Source organism: Myiozetetes cayanensis, unplaced genomic scaffold, assembly GCF_022539395.1.
Source record: "Myiozetetes cayanensis isolate MyiCay16 unplaced genomic scaffold, myiCay2020 scf12, whole genome shotgun sequence".
NCBI classification, from domain to species: domain Eukaryota; kingdom Metazoa; phylum Chordata; class Aves; order Passeriformes; family Tyrannidae; genus Myiozetetes; species Myiozetetes cayanensis.
Window position 1 is genome coordinate 28,660,968 of NW_026086826.1, and position 23,995 is coordinate 28,684,962.

The following is a 23,995-nucleotide window of genomic DNA, read 5'->3' on the forward strand; positions in this document are numbered from 1 at the left end:
AGTGTTTGAGAGCTGAAGCACAGCAGATGAGCGAGGGCATTGCAACGTAGGGTTGAAGTGCATGAGCATCTTCCAGAATTATACTGAACTCTGGGCTTTTTTAACTGACAGAGGGCATGTTTAAATTAGATATCAGGAAGAAATTCTTCCCTGTGAGGGTGCTGAGGCCCTGGCACAGGTTGCCCAGAGATGCTGTGGCTGCCCCTGGATCCCTGGAAGTGTCCCAGGCCAGGTTGGACGGGGCTTGGAGCAACCTGGGCTGGTGGAAGGTGTCCCTGCCCATGGCAGGGGTGTTGGAACTGAGTGGTCTTTAAGGTCCCTTCAACCCAAACCATTCTGTGATTCTCTCTTTCTGTGCTTTTTTGAACAACTTGTTGATAACCTTCTCCTTATTTAAGTAAACATGGGTCAGTCCTAAACATGTGTTTCAGGAAGTGAGAGAGAAAAATAGAACCAAACCCTGCTTTGGTGTTATGTTCATAATAAAGTCACATGTGCTGTCTAGGTTTATGAGGTATTTGTGTAACTCTGAGAACACCCTTGGTAAATCAATAATTTACTATTTTATTACCATACAGAAGCAACAGAGTTTAAAAAAAAAAAAATCAAAACAAAACCAAACCCCACCCTCAGGTTTTGTGAGTTTATGATCAATTTGTGCGAAGAGTTTTCTAAGTGAACTAAACCTATGTTTTCACCTTTTGTGCTGAGCAAAACAAACTCTTCCTCCTACTCCAGCAGGGAAATACATAGAGAGGTATATAAAGAATACAGAAAGAGCAGCCCCACTCGTGGTAACGAAGCAGGTCCAGGGTCCATCCAGGGAGTGCAGTGAGGGAGCACCAGGAGACAAGGCTGGAGACAGGGAGAGAAGAGGTGGGACAGAATTAATCTGTCCATTAATTGTGGCCTGTATGTAATGATGGTGATTGAACTAGCTTTCCCTTCCCCTACTCCTTTCCCTTTTTGTTTTTTTTTCCCCTAACAAGTGGAGAAACAATGATCTGATGGTCCCTAGGGGAGAGATCCGAGCCCACGGGAAGGTTCCTGTAGGCTGCAAGAAGATACCTTGCCACTTTTAAGAAGATTGGTTTTGTAGTTTCCTTGATCCAGCAGGGAAGAAAACCAGTTCAGAAGTGATGGGAGAGTAGCTTTTTAGGATACCTGGGTGCTGGAAACATACTGAGTTTTAAATTGTTTCAGGGCAGTAAAACAAGAGTGGTAGAAGACATTCCTTGATGCATATTTGGAGTTTTTCCTTTGGAAAAAAACCCCAGAAAGACCTCAAATAAGATGACTTTCCCAAATGGATAGGAGACCTTTGCCACAGAGAGGTTTGCTGAGGTTTTCCTACCTGAGAGAGAGTTTGACTTTAAGCAGAGCGTGTGTCCATAAATTAGGTAGGCAGCCCTCAGACTCTGTAGTTCCTTTCTTCTGGTGGTTAATCTTCTTAGCAGTGTGTTTACAAACCCTTGTCACGGTGTTGGATGAGGGAATTATTCTGCAGAGTCCTTCTCCTTTGTGTGTGGGAAGTGTTTTTTTGCAGATCTTTGCCGTGCTATCCGGGTTTCCAGGCTGGGTTTGGGGTGATAACACACATGGTCGGACTCATCACCCTCAGTGGGGATTTACAGTCTAAAAAGAGAAGGTGAGCCAAGGTGGAGAAATAGTTGTTACCCCCAGTTTGGGAGCAGAAATTAATCCCAGGCGGGTCATACCTTCCTTGCTGCTTGTTTTCCTGTGAGCTTTCACCTTTTACAATCTACCTGCTGGTGCCTGAGCACCCCAAGGAGTTTGACCCGTGGCTGGGGGGCCTCTGAGGGCACCCCTGAGTCTCTGCAAGCAGGTGATATGTGACCAGAGTTAATGTGCTGTTATTCTTGGGAGTGACCTTTCCTGCAAGCTTAGCTTGATGGGAAGAGTAAAGTCTGAGCTAAACACAAATAAAGTGCATGGGGTGTGCATTTCACAGTTGCATTAGTGGGCTATAAATAGGGCCATACATCCGCCTTTGGGGCTGGCTAGAAAGGAGCCAGGATGTATTTTCTGGCAGCCTTGGTGCTTAAGGAAATCCGTTTGTTTTATGGTACAGACACACTTACTTTTTGGCTTAAAAATCCTCGGTGTCCTTTGCCTACCCGTAGGTGTAAAAGAGGAAAAATCATGGTTAAAATGCCCTATACTTTCAATTATTGCAGTGTTTTTGACATTTTCCGGGTGTTTTGTTACTGGGCCACAAAGCTGAAGAAAGCCCAGCAGAAATCCAAAGCCTGAAATTTGTCCAGGAAAACCTCGCTCTGGGGGGATAATTCTCCAGTTCCCCGGGTAAGCCCTGTGTGGCTGCACGGGTGTGTATTCATTTTGGCAACATTAGGCTGTAATTTTATAGTAGGAATATCTACTGGAATAAATACCTGTTAAATACAAGGGAAAGGGACATGACCAGTAAGTATTTGTGTACCTTCCCATACGCAGCCGAAGGTGCCTTTACAGGTTAGAAGCAGCAAACATAGAAGGCGTTTTTCCATTAGGGAATTCTCCAAAACACTGTGCCATGGTGGGTATTTTAAATAAATCTTACAACCCACTGTCATGTTGTCCCTGGTCCGAGGCCCAAGATTGCTGGTGCTCTCTGTCTTGAGCTAGAACCAGAAAAAAATTGTAAAAACTGGGGGAAAATCGGAAATGTGAAGATTTCTGCCTCATGGACTTGTGAAAAACAAAGCCTGGCTTCTGCTGAGAGGGTGTAATCGTGCCCTGCCACGTGCCTCTTCTTCTTACCTGTACGAGGTGGGGGTTCTGGCAGAAAGGATCAGGTTTAGGGTGCTTTTAAATAGTAGATTTCCTTTTTGCTCTTACAATGGGAGCGCTGCAAGGGGCTGTTCAGGTGACAGAGGCTCAGAGCACTCCGTGTGCTGTGGTACTGGGGAGAAGCACCAAGTCACCTTTGTTTCAGGATTTATGATTTCAGGAATGATCTTGATCTACTCAATGGGAAAAAAAGGGGATGTAATTTTTTTTATTATTTTGTATATATATATATATTGTTTTTTGTTATGGAAGTCTTCTAAATTGTATTAATGGTTCTATTTATTATCATTACCTGAGTTTTATCCCCTGTATTTTGTTGTCAAGTGGTCATGGCCCCAAGGTTGCCAGAGCTCAAGGAACGTTTGGACAACGCTGTCAGGCACAGATTGGGATTGTTGGGTGTCTGTGCAGGACCAGGAGTTGGACTGGATGATCCTGATGGGTCCCTTCCAACTCAGCATATTCTGTCATTCCATGATATATTGTATTTCTACCTGTAGAAACTGGGTGCATCTTGAGGTCTTTTTAGGCTGGAAGTCTCATAACAAGTGCTCTGAGCACACATTTCTTGTTTTGATTTTTTTCTTTTTAGCTACAATTAAAAACTGCCTTTTCTCACCCATTAATACCTTGGCTTTCTTTTAAAAATCGCCGCACAAAGGGAAGGGGAGAAGGCGTGGAAAATCACTGACTTTTTAAGATTTTCTTTTCTTTTCCACCTGGTGATTTTTACACTTCTTAAATATGTGTGTTGATGTGTAATTGGCTTTGATGTGGTCACACACAGCCAGCAGCGAGCGGGGACGAGTTCTTGGGAGTCCCACAGGCAGGTTCTGTTAGTGGTGACAGTGGGGACAGGGGAGGAGGTCGTTCTCAACCGGCTGCATCCTGCAGAGAGTTGGGAGATAATTTGTGGCTTAGCACATGTGGTAAATGGAGATGTTAAACCAGACGTCCCCAGCGAACTGGCCGGGGCTGGGAGCCAGGCAGTCCCTCGCTCTCCAGTCCGGGAATTCCTTAGGGTGTTCCCATCATTACCCATCCCTGCCTCAACAAAATGCCTCTGTGGGTGGCACATATTGGCTTTTTGGGATTTAGGTAAAGCTTCTGCAAAACATGGATGCTGCTGAGGGAGGTAGGCACTTCCAGAGATAACAGATTAACTCTGGGCATTGTAACCACAGTAAAATATTAAATCTTCCCGACAGGTTAATTTTGGGAGCTGTTTGGATGGTCTGTAAGGAAAGTAATGTAATTAACTTTTGGTATCTTTTGCATCTGGAAATATGTGCTGTATTTTTGTAAATCAGGTTTTCGTTAGGTCCTCCCCTCCCCTCCTGGTTTAAAGGAACACTGGCAGTGAGGAGACGTTTGTGCTCATCATGGATCTGCAGTACTTTGCTGCTCCTGGATAATTACTGTCCCTTTCATAATGGAATTAATAAAAATGAAATAGCTGTTGATTTATAAATATTCTTTGAGGTACATGAGCAGTGAAAATTTGATAGGCTAATAGAAGAAAGCCACTGTGCCAGAAAGGATATAAAAATCCATTTCAAGTCCTACTTTGCAGGGCAGCAATCTCATTTAATAGTTGACTGATTGAGAATGGCATTGCTTGTTAAGTAAAGAGGAATCGGCTTTTTTATTGACAAGGAAACTGAAGACACCTCATCCTGTATGTGCAGTAATAGGATATGTGTAATTTTGAGGGTGTGGAGCAGTAATGACTTATTTTCCAGGGAACTCTTGGGGTGGCTCAGTGTGGGACGGGTTTTTGGTGCCTGGAGCAATTTCTGGGTACATTAGTGGGGCTATAAAGGGGCAGGACCTGCAGTGCTGCGCGAGGGGTGCTCAGAGTAATGCTCAGTTAGGTTTTTTTGTGGAATCTGAATAGTCCCTGACAGGTTCAGTGCTAAAATGATAACTGTCCTGCAGTGGAGTACAGAGACGGACGCTGGCTGGGGCAGCAGACACCGAGAGTTTCATTATGACATTGAAAAATCTGGAAAGAGTTAAATATTTTGCACTTGGTGGGGTTTTTTTAACTTTCCAAGGGACAATTTGAAAACAGAGCAGTGAAGTGGAGTTGAAGTGGCCTTTCCAGCCTGGCCATGCTGTGCTGTGTTCAAGGTGCAGGGAGGCCCTTCCTGATCCCCTGTTATGGTGGGGGAATGTTGGGGCATCCTAAATCCAGAAACCTACCCGGTGGCTTCATATGAACAGCAGTATTTTAAAGGCACAGACCCTTTGTTTTCCTCCTCACTGTTCCTTTAATTAATCTGCTGCTTGTTTCCTCTCCTGCTTTCATTTCTCAATTTGATCTTTTTAGTGGGCTAGATAATTGCATTTACTGAGCATCCTTCCTGTCAAGCATCGTGGCTGTAATCTCCTCCACCTGAGAAATGGTTCCCTTTGAACAACCTGGCGTCTGCCTCAAAGTTATGTGTTAATTAAATAATAATAATAATAAAAAAGGTAAAAAAAAGTGTGTCTGTATGTATAAACACATACATATATATGTGAATTATAGAGTTTCAGCAAGCAAAAGTCTGTGTAGCTGAAAGGTAGTTATGAATGCACACCACCAGCACTGGTTTTTTGGCTTTGTAATTGCAGAGGAGTGCACAAAAGTCTTTAATTATATGATCACATGGCTGTATTTTTTTTCATACCATCTTATATCTGCTGTTTCCTCAGATCTTAAATACAAAGACGGTGCAAGCCAGGCAGAAATTGCGTGTTTAGCGGTAACTGGATTTCAGGGATGTCGAGGCTGCATTTTTAAGCCTTTTTCTGAGGTAATGAAGGTTGTGGTGCATTCTCCCCACCCTTGAAGCAGCTGCTGGCAGCGTGTCCTGGCCAGAGGAGTTCAATGGGGTTGTTGGCCAGGGGGTCCCTGATCTTGTCAGGAGCTGTGATTCCTCTCATTCTTGCATCTTTCCATACTTTTCATTGCATAAAGAGAAGTGTGTAGCCCTGAGGAGCATGGAGGAAGTCTGAGCCAGAGCAGGAAAAATCTGAGGTGTTATCCTGACTGGAAAACTCTCTTCCCTCCTTGGTCTGCAGACCTGTGTGTGCATATGAAGCAGAAATCTTTATGGAAAAAAATACTTTCCATAAGTTGGGCAACTGTTGCTTGCACATCAGTGTGTATGTTGTAAAGTCATAGAGTGGCCTGGGTTGAAAGAGACCTTCAACACCATCCAGTGCCACCCCCTGCCATGGGCAGGGACACCTTCCACCAGCTCAGGTTGCTCCAAGCCCCATCCAACCTGGCCTTGGATGCTTCTAGGGATGGGGCAGCCACAGCATCTCTGGGCAGCCTGTGCCAGGACCTCCCTGCCCTCACAGGGAAGGATTCCTTCCCAATATCCCATCTAACCCTGCCCTGTGGCAGTGAGAAGCCATTCCTCCTTGCCCTGGCACTACAAGGTCTTTTTGTGAAAAGTCTCTTTCCATCTTTCAGGTCCTGGAAGGCCACAATCAGAGCCTTCTCTTCTCCAGCCTGAACCATCCCAGTTCTCCCAGCCTTTCCTCCCAGCAGAGCTGCTCCAGCCCTCTGATCATCTTGGTGCCTCCCCTGGACTTGCTCAAGCAGCTCCACGTCCTGCCTGTGCAGGGACCCCAGGGATGGAGGCAGCTCTGCAGGAGGGGTCTCACCTGAGAGGGCCAGAGGGGCAGAATCACCTCCCTCAGTGTGCTTTCTGTTTATGTGTTGGCTTGTTTTTCCCTGCCAAAGTACTCCTCTGACCTACCTACCACCAAGGTAGACACAGCAATGGGCCTGATGCCCCTGGTGCAAGGTTAGTTAACACAAGCCTTTGTGCATGATGTGATAGGAAATTGATGTACAACTCTGGTTTTCACAGTTCTTGCACTGTATGACAGTCAAAAATGTAGAGTAGCCTTGGGAACCTTTTGGTCGAGAGGAAACCAAATAGAAGAAGGAACCAAGTCATGATCTCCTTGATTCAGCTGCACATCTCCTGATGTGTCAGTCGATGTTCAGTGGAGTGTCTCTGTGAGGGCTTCATGATTTGGGCCTGCAAAGGGCTAGTTTGATGAAGTAGAAGGGAATTTGGCAAAATTTCTCAGGTAGCCATCACCCTTGAGGGAGTTAATGTTTCATGAGGAGCTGGATGTGCCGTGGGACTGCTTGAGAGCTTAGAAGAGAGTTCTCCCTGCCTTGCTGAGCTTTAGGACAAGTGTCCTTCCAACTCTGCAGAAATCCTGCATGTAGGGTCTGATTTTTGTTACACTGAATGTCTCAATCTCTTTTTTTCCTCCCCAAAAAAGAACCCCAGCAGTCACATCTGCCTTGTGCAGAAGCAGTTGTTGGCGTTCCTTGGGCACATGTTAGGGTTGTGTAGGAAGAAGAAAAAAAAAATACTTGAGGGTGGTCTTTCCAGATGTGCTGCCATCTGTGTAGTCTGTTGATTTTTAAAGAGGTTTTTCTGTCAGGTGATTCGTATTTTGTTGGCAGGATTGGTGTGTTGTCCGTGCATCTATTCTCTGTTTAATATCCAGTGGTGTCCAGTGCCTCAGCTCCCAGCAGTGGCTGTGTTTTTAGATTGGATTAGGGCAAGATAACTTGACTTGGGAAATCTGGACGAGTGTTTTCAGATAATCCTTCGAGAAAAATGGGTTGGCTTATTTCCTGAGCTGTTTTTATTATTCTATTCATGGCTCTGAAAACAACGTGATCACTGGGATCTAGAATTGCCCGTGAATTGATAGCTTTGGGGGTTGGTGACAGAGGAAGACAATGGGCTTCTCTCCCAGTGCTGGTTGATCTCCGGTGAAATTTCACTCCCAGCCCACATCCAGTGGATCGGAAACCCACCCCCACAGCTGTGAATCTCTGCATTTAAGTCAGAATCAAAACATCCATGTAGGATCAAATGAACATGGAGGTGCTGCTCTATTTGAGTGCTTGAAGCTGCAGCTGAGAAGATAACTTAGATATCCTCCATTTCATAGTGTTTAGTTTGAGAAATAATTAATTTACAGGGGTTTTGCAACTACTTTCTCTAACTGTTGACCAGCTTGTGCTGGTATCTGTGCCGTTGATACACACATACAGTAACAGTTCTGGGATGAACTTAGCAGCTCATCTCACCCCTCCAGTGCTCCAAACAGGGTGCACTTTAACCTGGGGCACTCAAGGCTGAGGACTCAGGGAGTGGAAACTGCAGCCACCCAAGCAGTCTTAATTCTGCTCCTTGACTGTCCCTGTGGTTAAGGAGTTTATTTTTTTCCCTGATGTCTGGCCTGGCCCTTTCTATTGCTCGTGTCCTCCCAGTGTAGAGTGTGGAGCTCAGAGTACTCCTCCTTCACAGATGAGCTCCAGCAGAGCTGCCTCCAGCTCAGCCCAGCAGTGGAAGGGCATGAACCTTGTTGGAAAGAGTCCAGAGGAAGCACCAAGATGATCAGAGGGCTTGGAGCAGCTCTGCTCTGAGAGAGCTGGGATTATTCAGCCTGGAGAAGAGAAGCTTTGGGGTGACCTGATTGTGACCTTTCAGTGCCTGAAGAAACTGAGAAGAAAGATGGAGAGAGACTATTTAAAAAGGCCTGGAGTGACAGGACAAGGGGGAATGGCTTCAAACTGCCAGAGGGCAGGGTTAGGTGGGATATTGGGAAGGAATTCTTCCCTGTGAGGGTGGGCAGGCCCTGGCACAGGCTGCCCAGAGAAGCTGTGGCTGCCCCTGTATCCCTGGAAGTGTCCCAGGCCAGGCTGGATGGGGCTTGGAGCAACCTGAGCTGGTGGAAGGTGTCCCTGCCCATGGCAGGGGTTGGAACAAGAGGAGCTTTCAGGTCCCTTCCCACCCAAACCATTTTGTGATTTTATGATGTTTGGAATGTTTGGTGCTCAGCATCCAAGTGGGCTCACCTGCTGCTCCATGTTTCAGTTAAATTGCATCAAAATGCCTTATGGTTTTTAACAAACATTTTTAGAAAGAGCAGCTCAGCCCTTTATCTAAATATAGCTGTCAGCTTCCAAGCCTTTGGGAGAGGAGAGGAGAGGAGAGGAGAGCACGTGAAGCTTTGATCCGTGGCACTCTCAGCACTAGGAGTACTTTCTGCACCTGGCAGAAATAAGTATGGCACAGAGGAAGCTGTTAGACAGAAAGTTCGTGTTTCACAGAATAGAAATGTGTCTTATTATGCACAAAGGATAAATCTTGGCATGTCCTGTGACAGGAAGGCAAGAGTGACTATGGAAAGATACGAAGCACAGGAAAATGAAGGTGTGTTTCGAAACTTTCTTCTTGGCGTTGTGAGTGAAGTACCACTTTTACCTCCTGCCTGATACTTGATACCTCACTAAAAATAGAGAGGAGAGGCTCACCCATCATCCCTCTTGATGACAGCAGAGCCAAATCTGTTTGTCCTTAGATGTCTGAAATGGGAATGCAGTGTAAATCAACATTTTGTTTGTTTATTTATTTTTTTAAAGGCTAGATGTTTTTACAAAAGACCTCTCCGAGCCTGACAGTGAGTTCAGATGTATTTGATGAAGTTATGCTTTTTTACCAGGTGGCTTTTTTTTTTCTTTTTTTCACTCTGAGCCAGAATTAGCGTCATTACTGATGTTTCTGTGGTGAAGGCACTTACAGCCATGGCTGGAAGTGCTGAAGAAATTTTTCTCATAAGAACAACCATAGCTTCCCCCCTCTCCCCCCATCCAGTAATTGTTTCAATATTATAAGTTGATATGCTCATTTATCACTGCAATCATTATTAATGAGTGCTGGTTTTCTCTGTCACGTCGCCATGGCAACCGGGTGACATGTTTGAGTGGAACTATCTGTTTCCAGATGGAGATCTTCATTCATAAGATTTGCCTGCTGAGAATTTTTGCAGCATATTCAACTTCAGAATTCTTCCTCCCTTGCCTTTCCCCCAGAGTTTGGAGCTAGAGGCGTTCCTGCTTTATATCCTGGGATTTTGTGGTGGGTGTTATGCTTGCAGTATTTCTGTCTTTTGTTTGTGGTTCATTTATGTTGTTTTTCTTTTGATTTAATTGAGTTGCTTTAGGATTTGCTGTGCCAGTGCTGTAAACCCATTCCTCCCCCATATGAGTTATTGGAAAGCTTCTCTTTTTACGTAATATACCACACAATAGAAGACAGGACTTGATTTTTACTTTTACTCCTAAAAGGACCACAGAGATGTATTTCTCTTTATATATGACATACCACACTCTGAGTTATAGTGTCATAATTTTTTTCTCATATTCACTGCTTGGTTTTTAGTTCTGTCCAAGAAATAAGCAAGATGTTTCACTTTTTTTTTTTTTAATATGTATAAAACTTTATTAAGGAAGAAGAGCAAGGTAAAGATCCACAGAACTTTATATAATTTCCTTTATTCCAAGCTTCTTACAGTTTTAAAGGTCTTGTTAACTGCCAGGCTTAGTTAGGTCCTACTGGATCTCAGTCAGCATTTCAGGATTTCTCTGGGTTCATTTCTGATCACTCAGACCAAAATACCTCAAAGTGTTGTATTTCCTTTAGTAGAAATCAGAAGATAAAAATCAAAAGGTGATTTTTATCATCCTTTACTTCTTCAGCTCCAGGTCACTCTTACTTTATTGAGCAAAACCCAGTTAGCAGATTTTGCAAATATTTTCAGGAAAGGCAGTAAAGGCCCATTCATCCAGCATGTCTTAAATACAATTTTCATATTCACCTAAAGCCATTAATGACCATGAGGTCTTCAAGGTCTGCCTGTTGCTTAAACACCCATTCTCTTGGGCTTCCAGTTCTTTCATCCTGACAGGAACTTCAGAACAAGAACAATCTCTTCAAATATTTCAGAATCTGTAGTTTCTGAACACCTTGTCTTATGCATATCATATCTATAGAAGATAAATATTGTCTTCACCTAGTGAAAAAAAGTCTGTATATAGTTGTGTTCTCCCAATAATAACCTAATGTAGCAAGACCCATCTTCTGCAATTAATTATTTGAATTTAATTGCTATATTTAGTGTATTTTAATGATGAATGTTGCCATCCCAGGAGATGGTCTTGGCCTTTAAGGCAGCTCCTCAGCTTCAGATTGTGTCACAGTTATATTGGTTTTTGAGATAACAAACAGAGATTTCTTCCGCTCAAACACGCGCTGTGTGTTCGAACTGTGACATTTAAATTAATTTTGTAAGACGCTATTACAAGACTGATTTCTGCTAACATCTGCAGGAGCAGGGGTCTTCTGCTTTGGCCTCATGATTTTTTAAAATCTGTATCCATAGAATCACAGACTAGTTTGGGTTGGAAGGGACTTTAAAGGCCATCTTTTCCACCAGGGACACCTTCCACTAGCCCGGGTTGCTCCAAACCCCATCCAACCTGGCCTTGGACACTTCCAGGGATCCAGGGGCTTCTCTGGGCAACCTGTGCCAGGGCCTCCCCACCCTCTCAGGGAAGAATTTCTTCCCAGTATCCCATCTATCCCTACCCTCTGGCAGTGGGAAGCCATTCCCCTAAGGGGAAGGTGGATTTCTCCAAAGTAAGAGTTGCTGTTTGGTGTGGTGGGTTCAGCTTGCCCCAGAAATGCAGTGAAAAATGACTGGTTTATTTTTGGAAGCTTTCTTGCTGATGCATGAATTGAACATGAATTACCCAGGTATCTGCACTCCTACAGTTGGTAGGATGGGGAAGGGAATGCCAACTGTGCTGCAGATAACTGAGTAGTTACTATATTCACGAGTAAAGTACTGAAGTTTACTAACACTCTTGTGAAAATCACACAAGAAGTCTTTGCAAAAGTTCTTTGCCACCATTTTAGGGCTACTTGGTGCATCTGACAAATGATGCGGCGTTGGAAGGATCTGTGCCCATCTTCAACGTGAACTTAAAATTGCATTTTTGAGGGATTTTGTTGATGGTGATCTCTAAAAGCCTCTCCAGCTGTATCCAAATTTCACATCTAAATCTGATTATACCGGTTATCAGCCATGGGCTCATCAGTGCCCCTGTTTGACTTGCTGTTTTTCAAGGAAGCATCCCTCACACACAGTCCCCACAGGGCTGCCATGCAGTCGGTGTTCAGGCACAATTAATCTCTTGGAATAAACAGGAGACACGTTCCAGAGGTTATTTTTGCCTGCTGAACATCAGGACCTCCATCCCTTCCTCGTTTTCCACCGGGCTGGGTGGGCCGTGCCTCCCTCTTTCCAGTTACCATGGGCGAGCTGAGGGTTCTGCAGACTTCCCCTGTGCTATTTTCTCTTGCTCATCTGTTTTCCCCTTCCAATCCCTGCGTGCCACCGTGGGAGTTTTATGCCTTTTCTGCATGTGGGTTTTATTGCTAATCACAGCAGAGATCACTGGAGCTGGGAGCGAAATGGAAGTTAGATAATTGCAGTCAATCAAGTACTTCGAACTCCCAGGCTTTGTTGTGTTCAGCCCTTTTGGGTTTATGAATTGTCACCTCCAGACTGGCTAAATTACACTGAAACAAACAAACAAACAAACAAACAAAACCCTCTCAGAGTTGTTGTTCACATTTACCCATCTAATAATATTGCCTGAAATTCTTCCATCTGTTTTTTGAGACTTTGCATCTGAGATGCTGCCATTTGATAAAACCACAGTTTTATTTAAACCCTATAATAAAAAAACCCATATAGATACAGACTAAAGCAAATGCAAAGCCATGTTGTACTTTTTAAAATTGGATTGTTTTTCAAGCAGTCTTATTTTTAAAAAGAACCTTTTATAAATAAGCCTTACTTTTCAAAGTAAGGCTTATTTAACTTACAGGTTCTGGGGTTCACAGTTTCCAGAAAACAGCTTTCCTTCTAAATAATGTTGATTACTTTTTTAGCAGTGCAGTAATCCAGAAAAATCCATTTTTCCCTCATCAAATGAGAGAAATTGCTTGAAAACGCACACAGAAATAGGAAATTTTATGTGGTTTCTTTTAATTTGCCAAGGTTTTGCCTTTCATTCCCAGTGCACTGTGTCTCATTTCACTCTGTATTAATATTTGCCACTTTTGTGGGATAAAGTTTCTCTTCTGCATCGTGTATCCTGGCTGGAGGAGTGTGGGTGCAAAACTCTGGGTATTTTTTCCAGTAGATTCATGTCTAACAAAGAGAACCAAAGCACAAAGAGGCTGAGAAAAGGCAATGTTGGTACTACAGGCACTGGGTTTTTAGGCTGGAGAGAAAAATCACTTCTCCCCAAATCCAATCTTGTCCTACCAAAGAAAAAAAAAAATCTCTTTATTGAACCTTCCTGTGGGATAGATAATATTTCCATATGGGAGCTGGGAATTTATTATTTGAAGAGCTGAAATGCCAAGCTGATAAATGTTAAGGGCAAAGCAAGAATCTTAGTGGTTTTTTTCTTCCTCATTTTCAGGCTGGATTTCTGTCTGGGTAATGTTCACGTGCAGGAAAAAACGGTTGCTGGGTGGGAAATGGGGAGAGGAAGATGGTTGGCATGGGGCCTTTTCTCCAGAAATAATTCCATGACTGTACATTGTGTCCTAAGGAAAAACAAAATTAAAAAAAGAAAAAAAAAAAAAAGGAAAAAGAAAAAGCAGTGGGGTTTGGTGTGAGCTGTTTTTACCAGCTTTTAACTTAAATTTTCAGTAGCCTCCATCAGCTTTGCTTTTCCAAAGAGTCTTTTTTTCAGTGCAAGGAATATCTGTGAGCAGACTCCTCTCTGTAGTAACTGCTGCTTGCCCACTGAGAATAAAAATCCAGGGAGGATGCAGGAGCAAAGAACTTGTTTGCACTGAACATGTTATAGAGAAAACCAGGGATTTGAGAGAGAGTACACACCAAACATCCCTGTTTCGTGGTGCCATGGCTGTGCTACACCAGAGAGCTGCTGAACAACTTCTGGAAACCAGAACTGAACATTCTTACTGAAGCTTCAGTCAGAAGTATCTCCCTTGGTATCAATCCCATTTAAGCCTTTGAAACTATATACGTGTAATTTTTAGTTGCTTTGCTTAACTAGGGTCTTTTCTAGTCAGCTGTTTTGGTTTTAGTTTGATTTCTATCCCAGCTGCTGAACTACACCGGTTCAAAACCTTTTTTTTTTTCTTTTTTTGTTTTTTTCCCTTGGTGCTCAGATGAGTATAGGATCAAACCAGTGGAAGAGGTCAAATACATGAAAAATGGGGGAGAAGATGATCAGAAAATAGCAGCCAGGAACCAAGAAAACTTGGTAAGGATTGAACTTATCGCTTATCTAATGGCATATAACGTGGCTCTGCTTTTGTCCTGAAATGTGTGTGAATAAGGAGTGACACCCTCGAACCCCCGGCTCGCGCACGGCTACGGGATCTGCTCCAGAATCGTCCCAACTTCCCAGCAAAGCTCTCACAGAAGGTGCAAAACGTGACGTTTTCCTGCTTGCCTTTCTGAATCGGGCTCTGCTTGGTCTTGGAGGGAGCGCTCCCACGGTCATAACTCCCTCCCCTCCTTTGCAGACCGGAACAAACGCTTTGTTTTGAGATGTGTGGGGTGGTAAACCAGCAAGGGCGCTGCCATTAAGGAAACGACCTGCTTGTGTAGGTATTACCTACTCATCTAGATAGTAAACCATTACTGCTGGTTTTCCATGCTTTAAAATTCACAGGGAAGGAAGTTAGGACTGGAAGAAAACCAATATATTCATAACAAAGGGGTCACAAAAGTCGTGGCGCGTGTGTTGCTTTTGCCCTGATTTGAGCACTTTGCCAGCTCGTAGTTCCACTTACAGGAAGGCAGTCACAGGTGAAGCCTTAGGACTACTTGAAATCAATAGGATGCTGTTGAAGCAGCTTAAAAATGTCAGTTGAGTCACTTCTGGCATTTCTGAGAAGTCGTTTCTTCTCTTCTAAGGCTGGAGGAACTTGGGTTTTGTGATTGGCTGGCTGGGGCTTTGCCCAGTTGAAATTTCCCAAGACATCCCACAGTTCTCATAGCTGGGTGCAAAATCTCACATCTGGTCCCACTCATTCACTGCAGCTTGGATGGTTGGTTTTCCCCCCACACTCCATCAGTAGGAGCAGAGGGGGGAACATCATCATCATCAGCCTTCAGTGGAACTGTAACCATTATCACCAGCTGAGGATTTATTTCCCTTTGGCAGTAATTGTACAAAAAGCCACTGTTTGGGATTTTTTTTTTCTTTTCCTGGAGATGTAAGTGATCTCCAGGCAATTGGATGCTTCATAGTCGCTCTTCTAGACCCACACACTTGTCTAACAGGGCTCCACGAGCATTCCTGCAGGAAACAGAGTTTATTTTGCTGTCCTAACCCCATTGCTCAAGCAGTGGTTGAGCAGCAGGTGACACAGTTTCCTCCTCAGATCTCCAGGTTAGGTATTTGCCACCTGCAGTTTTGCATTGCTAATGCTCCAGAGGACAGTGCAACATCAGTTTGTAGCAGGATTTTAGGGTCTTTTTTTTTTTTTTTTTAGAGCCTCAGAAACGTTGCTGAGAATATCCCCTTTTCCAGCAGCATCCCCGGTACATCCAGCTTTAGTAGGAGGGATACTGGGAAAAGGTTCTTCCCCCAGAGGGTGGTTGGCACTGAACAGGCTCCCCAGGGCAGTGGGCACAGCCCCAAGGCTGCCAGAGCTCCAGGAGGGTTTGGACAACGCTCTGAGGGACAGAGTGGGATTGTTGGGGTGTCTGTGCAGGGCCAGGGGTTGGACTGGATGATCCTTGTGGGTCCCTTCCAGCTCAGGATATTCTGTCTAGATTTTAGACTATCCTTCAGCTGCAGTTAAATTGGAGTATTTGCAGAAGGTAACGTGCCACTTGAAGGACAGCAAGGGAAGGCTCAGGAAAGCTCAGGTCTGCTGGGGTGACACAGTGGCTGAAGTTGTATCCCAAACTAGCTCAAGATATTTTGCACTTTGGTTAGTTCCTGCTGTCCTGCAGCATCTAAGTGCTGGCCTGATTAAATTTAGGAAGAGCCATTTCTACAGCGCAGTGCTTGGTATTTTATTATTGATGGGCCCTGTTTGATGGGAGCAGTGGGTTTGTTGGAAAATGGAACTTCATATGGATTCTGAGGGCTGGTATAGCTCTTCTCTCTCATGCTTATCAGAAGGGAAATAAAAAGACAGTAACACAAGAAAGCCTTCAGTCAGGATGTATATACTTTAAAACAAAAACTGTCTTGCACACCAAAAAGGCTTTATTTTCCTTTTCCTCATCTCACTATAAGGAGATTACCTTGTCTGTAATGCATGCAGCTTCTTAATCCTGGGAATTGTCAAGTCCTCGTCACTCCTGGATTTTTTCAGGCGGGTTTCACTGTTCCAAGTTGTCCTCAGTAAACATGTTTTAGTTCAGTGCTTAGAGGATGGGTTAAGCTACCCATCACTCAGGCTTTGATTTTCTTAACGGGTGAAAAGTTGGCAAGCGCTTACGTAATCCCGGCTTCTCATCAGCCATTTCCAGGCAACAGAAATTTTAGGAACAAGGAAAGGCGGTGGGAGAATCGACCGGCCCTCGATTTCCCCTTTTCTCGTTCCTTAATCCCACGTTTCTTTATTGTCACAGGGCTGCAAATTCGCATCCTTTGCAGAAACAACGGCCCAGATGAGATGTATGACCTCAGTGTCCTTACAGTCTGTGCCTGGGAACGGCTCTGCTGTGGGTTATCTTGTCCCCTGATAGTGATGCTTGAATTATGTTATTCAGATGCCATTGAATTTTTTGGATCCCATTATCATCTCTTGTTCCCTTTTTTATGGTATTTTGAAGTCTTGCTTAAAAAAAAAAAATTAAAAAAAAATCTCAGCTCAAGTGAAAATAAAAACCTCTCCCTTTACGACTTAGGGGCTCTTTGATGTGCTGCCATCTCTGCCTTTGGTGTTGCAATATTTCTGAGTCGGAGGGGGGGAAAAAAAGGTCACATACGTAAGATATAGAGAATAGGAGGATGTGGCAGGCACCAGGGAAATTGTCATTTCATCCTGGGGTCCTGTGGTCAGAGCCCCAGGCTTTTATTTTGCTTGAGGAGAGAGCCGGAGAAGGGCTGGTACGAGCGTGGGAATCCGTGGGAGAGATGAGGCTCTGTCAGTGAATCACCAGCTTCTCGGCTCCAACCTGAGGCTTAAGCAGAGCTCAGAACTTGAGCAAGTCTGACGTGGTAGAGCAGAAATACTCCTCAGATGCACTGACAACGGGAATGGCTGTGCCAGGTGAAGCAGAAGATGCTCCATGGGAAGACGTTTTCTGGCAGAATCGAAGGCCTCCTTGACTTAAATCGTAGGCTCTTGACAAGGGGGTAAAAAAAAGAAAATAAGAAAGGATAAAAAAGTCAAGCTTGTTTCAGACTGTCAAAGTCTCTTGTTTTCCTGCCTGCCTTTCTATCCATCGGCCTGATTCACTTCTTTACTCAGGTTGTTTCTCCAGTTCTCCACTTGCTGCTGGGATCAGTCCTGTCCTGGTTTCGTTCTTGGTACCTCTGACACCTTCCTGAGCGTCTCCATCCTCAAAATGAAGACAGGCGTGTTGCAGTCGAGCTGACAGTCCCACACCCTGAGGATGGGAATGGGATGTAGCAGGATTAAGTGCTGGAGAGCTGGGGTTACACTGCATGCTGTCACTCTGCACCATGTGCTGTGATAGCTGCTCAGCTAAACCAGGGACATTTGGAGTCAGATCTCTGAAGAACTGGTAGATAGGTGAAAGAAAGAAGTAATTTGTGCTGTATACATTTTTAAATAACAAGTGGTGGGACACATATATATGTATATTATATGTAAATATATATATATGTGTGTGTGTGTGTAAGAAAATATATGGAAGGTGTGCTAATTTTCACATGAGATGTGATGGTGCATAGGAGGTCCTGTGTGTGTTATTATTCCTGGAGGTAAGTGAGCAGCTGTGATGGTTATTTGTGAGTTCAGAAGCAGGAGGGCTGGCTGGGGTGGTTTTTTTGGGGTTCCTGGGCTTTGTCTCCATGCATTGCTTGGTGCCAGCATGCCACGTGAGGTGATGGATCCACCCCCCGTGTTAAAACTAAACCTCAACTCTCTGTGGATCCACAGGGGCTCTGCAAAACCCCACTGGAGCAGAAGGGACCTCTCCTGCATTTTCCCATCTTTTTGGGGGGGACTGTATGTTGTTTAAGGGGTTTATGATCAGCCTTCTCCAAAACAAAGGGAGTTTTCCCAACGTTGAGTTTGCCACTCTCACTTGATGAGGTTTTTTTGGCCCTGAACATTAGCAAAGGGTAATGATGGCTGATCGTGTGTCTCATACCCTTGGAAAGCTAAAACGCTAAAATTCAGGCAGTTATTAAGATTTTAAAAGGTAAAATCCATTCTGAAACCTACCTGCTGTGAGGAGCTGTGACCAGAATAAACAACACATTTCCCCATTTCTAAAGATCAGTTCATTCTTGGTTTGGGAAGGACTGTTTATCTCTCCACCACCACGTTAAATACATACAGTACAATTACATAACAGCCTATTTAACATTCATAATAGGACAAATTTAATTGTGCTCATTTCCATGCTCTCACAGGGCTTTCCTTTGTCGAATTTGACTGCCAGAAGAGGTGAAATGAGAAGGTGTGTGGTATTCCTGCAGCTTTAGCATTGCTTTGGCAAACTCGATGAGCTGTATTAGTTTTGCTCCAAATGGAGCTGCAGTTGTACAAGATTTCCCTGAAAATATCAAATCCCTGAAACTGCATTTCTTTTGCATTAGGTGGCTATCTTCATATTTACTGCACTTCAGGGTCTGGATGTTTTTATAACTTTTATTCATGTTTTTCTGGGCTGCATTGGCACAAAAGGCCGCTTATTGGGATTTTTTATGCTTTGTTATCCAACCCCCAAACAATTAGGTATAATCCTCTGTTTCATCCTGAAGCTCTGTAGTGAAATTGCAAGTTAGAGCTTGAGATGAATTCCTGCTGGAGCTGGGAAGAAAATTGCCTCTCTGCTGCTCTTGCTCTCTCTCACTCCACCTTTAATAACAACGTTTTGCCTTTTGTTTTCCCCAATAAGTACAAATTTCCACTCCACTTACCTGCAAATGCAATTTTTGTCAGCCTTGTGTGTGCTGTTATTTCCTGACTCTCTCCTGAGCTGCTCAGCCCAGCTGCTGTTCTTCATTTATCACCCAGCTCTGTGTTACTTGGTATTGCAAACCCTCCTCCTCCGTGGCTCTGTATTCAACACCAGTTACCATTTTCTGCAGCAATGTGTTAAAAGCAGACAGTAATATCTGATAGATAAAGTGTGTGAAATTAGAAACCTGGCATGAAAATGCAGAATGAGACACCTTAATAGCTGGATAAAATGTAATATGTGAGAGGGAAGATCCCTATTTAAATAGATATATTAGAGTGTGCAGAATGCATATTGTGGGTGCATCAGTTGTAAACATTCCTGATGTGCAGTGGAAAGGTTGGCATATGCCTGAGTTCCACATCAGTTTAGGAAAACACCTTTTTAATTCTATGGCCAAGCTGCCCAATCTAGTTGCTAAAAAAATATGAAGAAATAAACCAGTTGAAAAAAAATTAGGGTGGCCGCCACTAAATTTATTGGGGATATTTGTGGTGTTTTCCTTGCTGTGGCCCATAAGGGCAAATTTAAACACGGAAATATAATTAATTTGAGGCTTCAAGGTGCTTAAACCCAGTGCTGCTAGGTAAGCTCTGAATTGCTGTGCTTTGAATGTGTAATTCTGTATTTATCACAGCACTGTTGTAGTACATTGGTGAAGAGCTTTGTAAAAAAGAAAATTAGTACATATTAATGTGTACTCAGTGCTAAGAATCCAGGCTCGAGTTTCCTAATTATTTATTTTAAAATTGTTTTGCAGTGATGGTGTTTCAGAACACACCATTTCAGGATCGAACTTCCTCCATGCTCTGCTTGTAGGAGGAAAGAAACTAGAAATGCCCAAGCCTTTAGAAAGAAGGGGTTTTCTCGGGTTTTGTCTGCCCTGAAGAGTTTGTGCCTGTTAAATCTTGTGTTGACCCCTTGTTTCCTTTCACTGCTGCATTCAACATGATGCAGGAGGCCCTGTCCCACTCCAGCATGGGGTCAGCTGCAGGGATGAGCACTGGGACAGCTTCATCATGTTCATTATCCAGTCAGAGATGGATACCTAGAAATTTTCTATATATAAAGGATAGGCTATTAATTTCTCTGCCTCTTGCCCTGCTGTTTTCCCTGCTCCTGTTTTCAGATCATGGAATCACAGACTGGTTTGGGTTGGAAGGGACCTGAAAGCTCATCCAGTCCCACCTCCTGCCCTGGGCAGGGACACCTTCCACCAGCCCAGGCTGCTCCAGGCCCCATCCAACCTGGCCTGGGACACTTCCAGGGATCCAGGGGCAGCCACAGCTTCTCTGGGTAACCTGTGCCAGGGCCTGCCCACCCTGACAGGGAAGAATTTCATCCCAATGCCCCATCTAACCCTGCCTCTGTCAGTGTGAAGCCATTCCCAGTTATCCTGTCACTCCAGGCTCTTGCCCAAAGTCCCTCTCCAGCTCTCTGGGAGCCCCTTTAGGCACTGCAGTACCAGTACATAGAGATGTAAGATCTGTATATAGAAGATAAAAAGCCTAAGCTCAACAAAATACTTGAAGATGCTGTTGGTTCTTGGAGGGAGCAGGGAGTAAAATGCAAAAACACATGGAAAATTACGGCTTGGGTCACTCCGTGAGGGGAAAAAAGAAATCCAGACGCCGTTTTCTTTGGTTCTGGGGGCATAGGAGTAATTAAAGGACACCGTGAGCATCACCAGGTGAGCATGGGGGTGGGATAATGCCCAGGAGGTTCCTGTGCCACCCAGCCATGGCAGCTCCTGCACTGACAGAGAGAGCAGGGAACGGAGGGCTCCGAAGCCGGGCTGCTCCCCCACACGTTTTCCCACAAGGACAGGCATCCACTCTGCCTGGGTGCTGTGTCAGCCAAATCCCGGGGCCCCGAGGGAGCTCTGTGGGAACAGGTCCCACAGGTTCCTCGTGGAGCTGCTCCCCGTCTTCAGTTCAAGAACAAACCCACAGAACTGAAGCCGCAGAGTAAGTGAGCAAAGGAAAGGCAGGGATTAAAACTGAAAAAGTAACTCAGTGGAGTCTTTCTAATTCTGGATGCCCCTGGATCCCTGGGAGTGTCCAAGAGCAGGTTGGACGGGGCTTGGAGCAGCCTCGGCTGGTGGAAGGTGTCCCTGTCCATGGCAGGGGGTGGAACTGGATGAGCTTTAAAGTGCCTTCTAACCCAAATCATTGTAGGATTTTAAGAGGAATTTTGCTTTTTATTTTTGTAAGATGATACCTAAGAAATTCCCCTGGGATCATATAGTATTTTCCTCCAGTCTTCATTGACAGGGTCAGGATTGGCACTTTTGATGGTGTGTGTCATCCCAGATTCCCTTTCCCAGAGAAATGAAAATTATAAAATCATTCTCTGGTTTCTTTTTTTTCCCCTCAAAGTGTGATATCCTAAATGAACGCTGCCCTGTCGCTGTCACTGCTAAGTAATTACAGCATTTCAATTTTCACAAGTCAACTTTTCCAGTGTTTTTTGGAAGAAATGCATTTGCAGCTGAAATATAAGTGCAAGGAAAGGACGTTGTTACCAGAGCCAGTCATTTTAAATGCTGTGCAATTAGCTGATTTCCATATTGCCTGGTTCATTTCAAATTTGCAGTGATATTCTTCAAAGAATGGCTTCTCATAATGAATTTATGACAGTTTTAGCTCATTCCCCTTATGGGTCACTGCATATTATATAGACATCAAAGTAAATGATTGCACTATTAATATTCTTTTTCCTCTGGATTCTATTAAAATGGTTTTGGTGAAGAAGCATTCATTTTTTCTCCATTTCATTATGAAAATCTAAATGATAAGTGTATACTATTAATAAATATTTTTAGCAAGTCAGAAAATAATATAAAAATTTTTGTCCTCCAGCTTCATTTCTTCAGACCAGACCTTGTTTCCTTCTTCCCCCTTTGTTGAATAAAACCTCCACAGTGCCCTGTGGAGAGGTAGGGTGATAAGATTTATCATGCTCTTGATGAATGTGACTTTTAAGTAGAAAGCTTAAAACATACATAATTACATTTCTTTCTAAGCATATTAAAATAACAGTGTCCAGAGGCAACGTGTGATTGCAGTGCTGATGGTGGAAAAATGTGGTAGTGAAGGTGTGATGGGCAGGAGCCCAGGGCAGCTCTCAGGAACATGTTTTCAGGACCAGTTTACATCTTTGGTGTGAGGGGTTCTTCCAAAACCTGCAGAGATGTTCCCATCACTTGTGGAGGCAGGAATTGTGGTTTTCCCATGCCTGTATCATTTTAACAGGGGAGTTTCTGCAGAAGTCAGCAGTCATGGCAAGGCAGCAAGCTTTTTCTTTAGAAGTTTATTCCATCATTGTAAGGACTGGCAACCTTCCACTCCTTTTTTTTTTTTTTTTTTTTTAATAACTGAGATACTTTTTTATTCTTTTAATTATTTTTTTTTTAAGAACTTGAGCATCTCCACACTTGAGGAACTGAAGCTTTAAGAAAGATGAGCTGTAGGATTTTGTGAGCTGTCACCAGGAGAAGCTCTCTGTATCCTCTGTTTTGGTACTTGCTATTCAGCAGTTGCCTGGTAGGTGTTAATTATTAATTCTGCTCTTTTGGAACAGAGGGTAAGGCGAGATACAGGCAGAAATGAACATGCAGAAATACCTAAAATCATCAGAAGGCACTGATAGGGGCTAGAGCTGGTAAATGCAGACAGCTGGGCAGACTGCTCGGGGTCCCAGTCTGGAGCAGCACTGGCCACTGGTGAGCTGTGCTCTGCTGTCCTCCTGCCTTGTGATAGCAGCAGAGAAGAAGTTCAGTCTTTCATCTGTTCACATTGAATTATGGGTGTTTTATGGGTCTGCTCAAGCTTTCTTTTCAGGGACAGGATCTCTGCTCTGTGGGGACCGGTGACAGGACCCGAGGGAAGGGCCTGGGGTTGTGTCAGGGCAGGGTCAGGTTGGATCTTGGGAAAAGGTTCTTCCCCCAGAGGGTGGTTGGCACTGAACAGGCTCCCCAGGGCAGTGGGCACAGCCCCAAGGCTGCCAGAGCTCCAGAAGCATTTGAATGATCCTCTCAGGCACAGGGTGTGACTCCTGGGGATGGTCCTGTGCAGGGCCAGGAGTTGGGCTCAGTGATCCTTGAGGGTCCCTTCCAACTCGGCATAGTCTGTGATTCTGTAATTGGAGATTGCTGAAGTGCACAGAGTAATAACAGGCAAATTTATCTGTAGATATTTCATTAGATATTTAACCATGCAGCCCTAATGATCTCTCAGTCTTAGTCTGAATACACTATTGCACCTGGAAAAGAGAGGTGAGATGTGCCATTTTAGACCCCAAACCAGTACAGATGTGTAAGTGCACAGGGACACGGTTGAGTGGTGGCCTTGGCAGTGTCAGGTTAGTGGTTGGACTCGACGATGTTAGAGGGCTTTTCCAACCTTTATGGTTCTGTGACTTTATTAATTCTGATTGCTTGAAGCTGAGGTGAAGCCCTCAGAGGGGTGGGGCATTCAGGGTTGGTTTCAGGCAAATCCTTCATACAGTCAGTGTGTTTTGGCTGTACTCTGTTTACACTGCAGGGATTTTTTTTTCAGTGGAAAGTATTTTATTTTGCGAACTTCCCTAACTAATATCTTTAAAGAAGAAAATGGGAAAATGAGCAGAAGCACTACAGGGAGAGGTAAGAAGAGATCCAGAGGGTTCTCTGCAAGCCTGAACTTCCCTGCTTGCCATGAACAGCATGTGCTAGCAGCATGTTGCATAATCTAGAGTTGTCATTGCTTGAAAAACAGAGTTTTCTTACTTATTTTCTCAAATGAACGTTTTCAGCTTTGAATTTACCACTAGTCTCCTAAAAGCCCTGTTGCTCCTCTGTTCTGGGATTAGAAAACCAGAAGCTCCCAGTCCATTTAGTACCATCATTGTTTTGAACTACTTGGATTTTGTCTCCTTTTTTTACACAAACAACGCCTTTTTTTTCCACTACCCAATCCGTATGAGACTTTCTCGATCACCTAAATTATTTTTAGCATGTTTATTCCTCATTCATCTTGGTTATTTGGTTAGAAACATTAAAAACTACTTTTACAAGCAATTTACACTGGAAGATCCAAGAGTGAGGAGTACTCCCAGGAATAGAAATTGTAATAGGAGAGCACTAACAAAC

The 23,995-nt window shown here is 44.0% G+C and overlaps 1 protein-coding gene across 1 annotated transcript in view; it reads left to right on the forward strand.

Moving 5' to 3' along the window:
- Positions 1-23,995, forward strand: part of CUNH1orf21 (chromosome unknown C1orf21 homolog) — a 106,220-nt gene that overhangs the window by 49,227 nt on the left and 32,998 nt on the right. Inside the window, exon 3 of the mRNA XM_050306653.1 lies at positions 13,908-14,002. Within this exon, the coding sequence (XP_050162610.1) occupies positions 13,908-14,002 (95 nt within the window). The remainder of the gene's footprint in view (positions 1-13,907; positions 14,003-23,995) is intronic.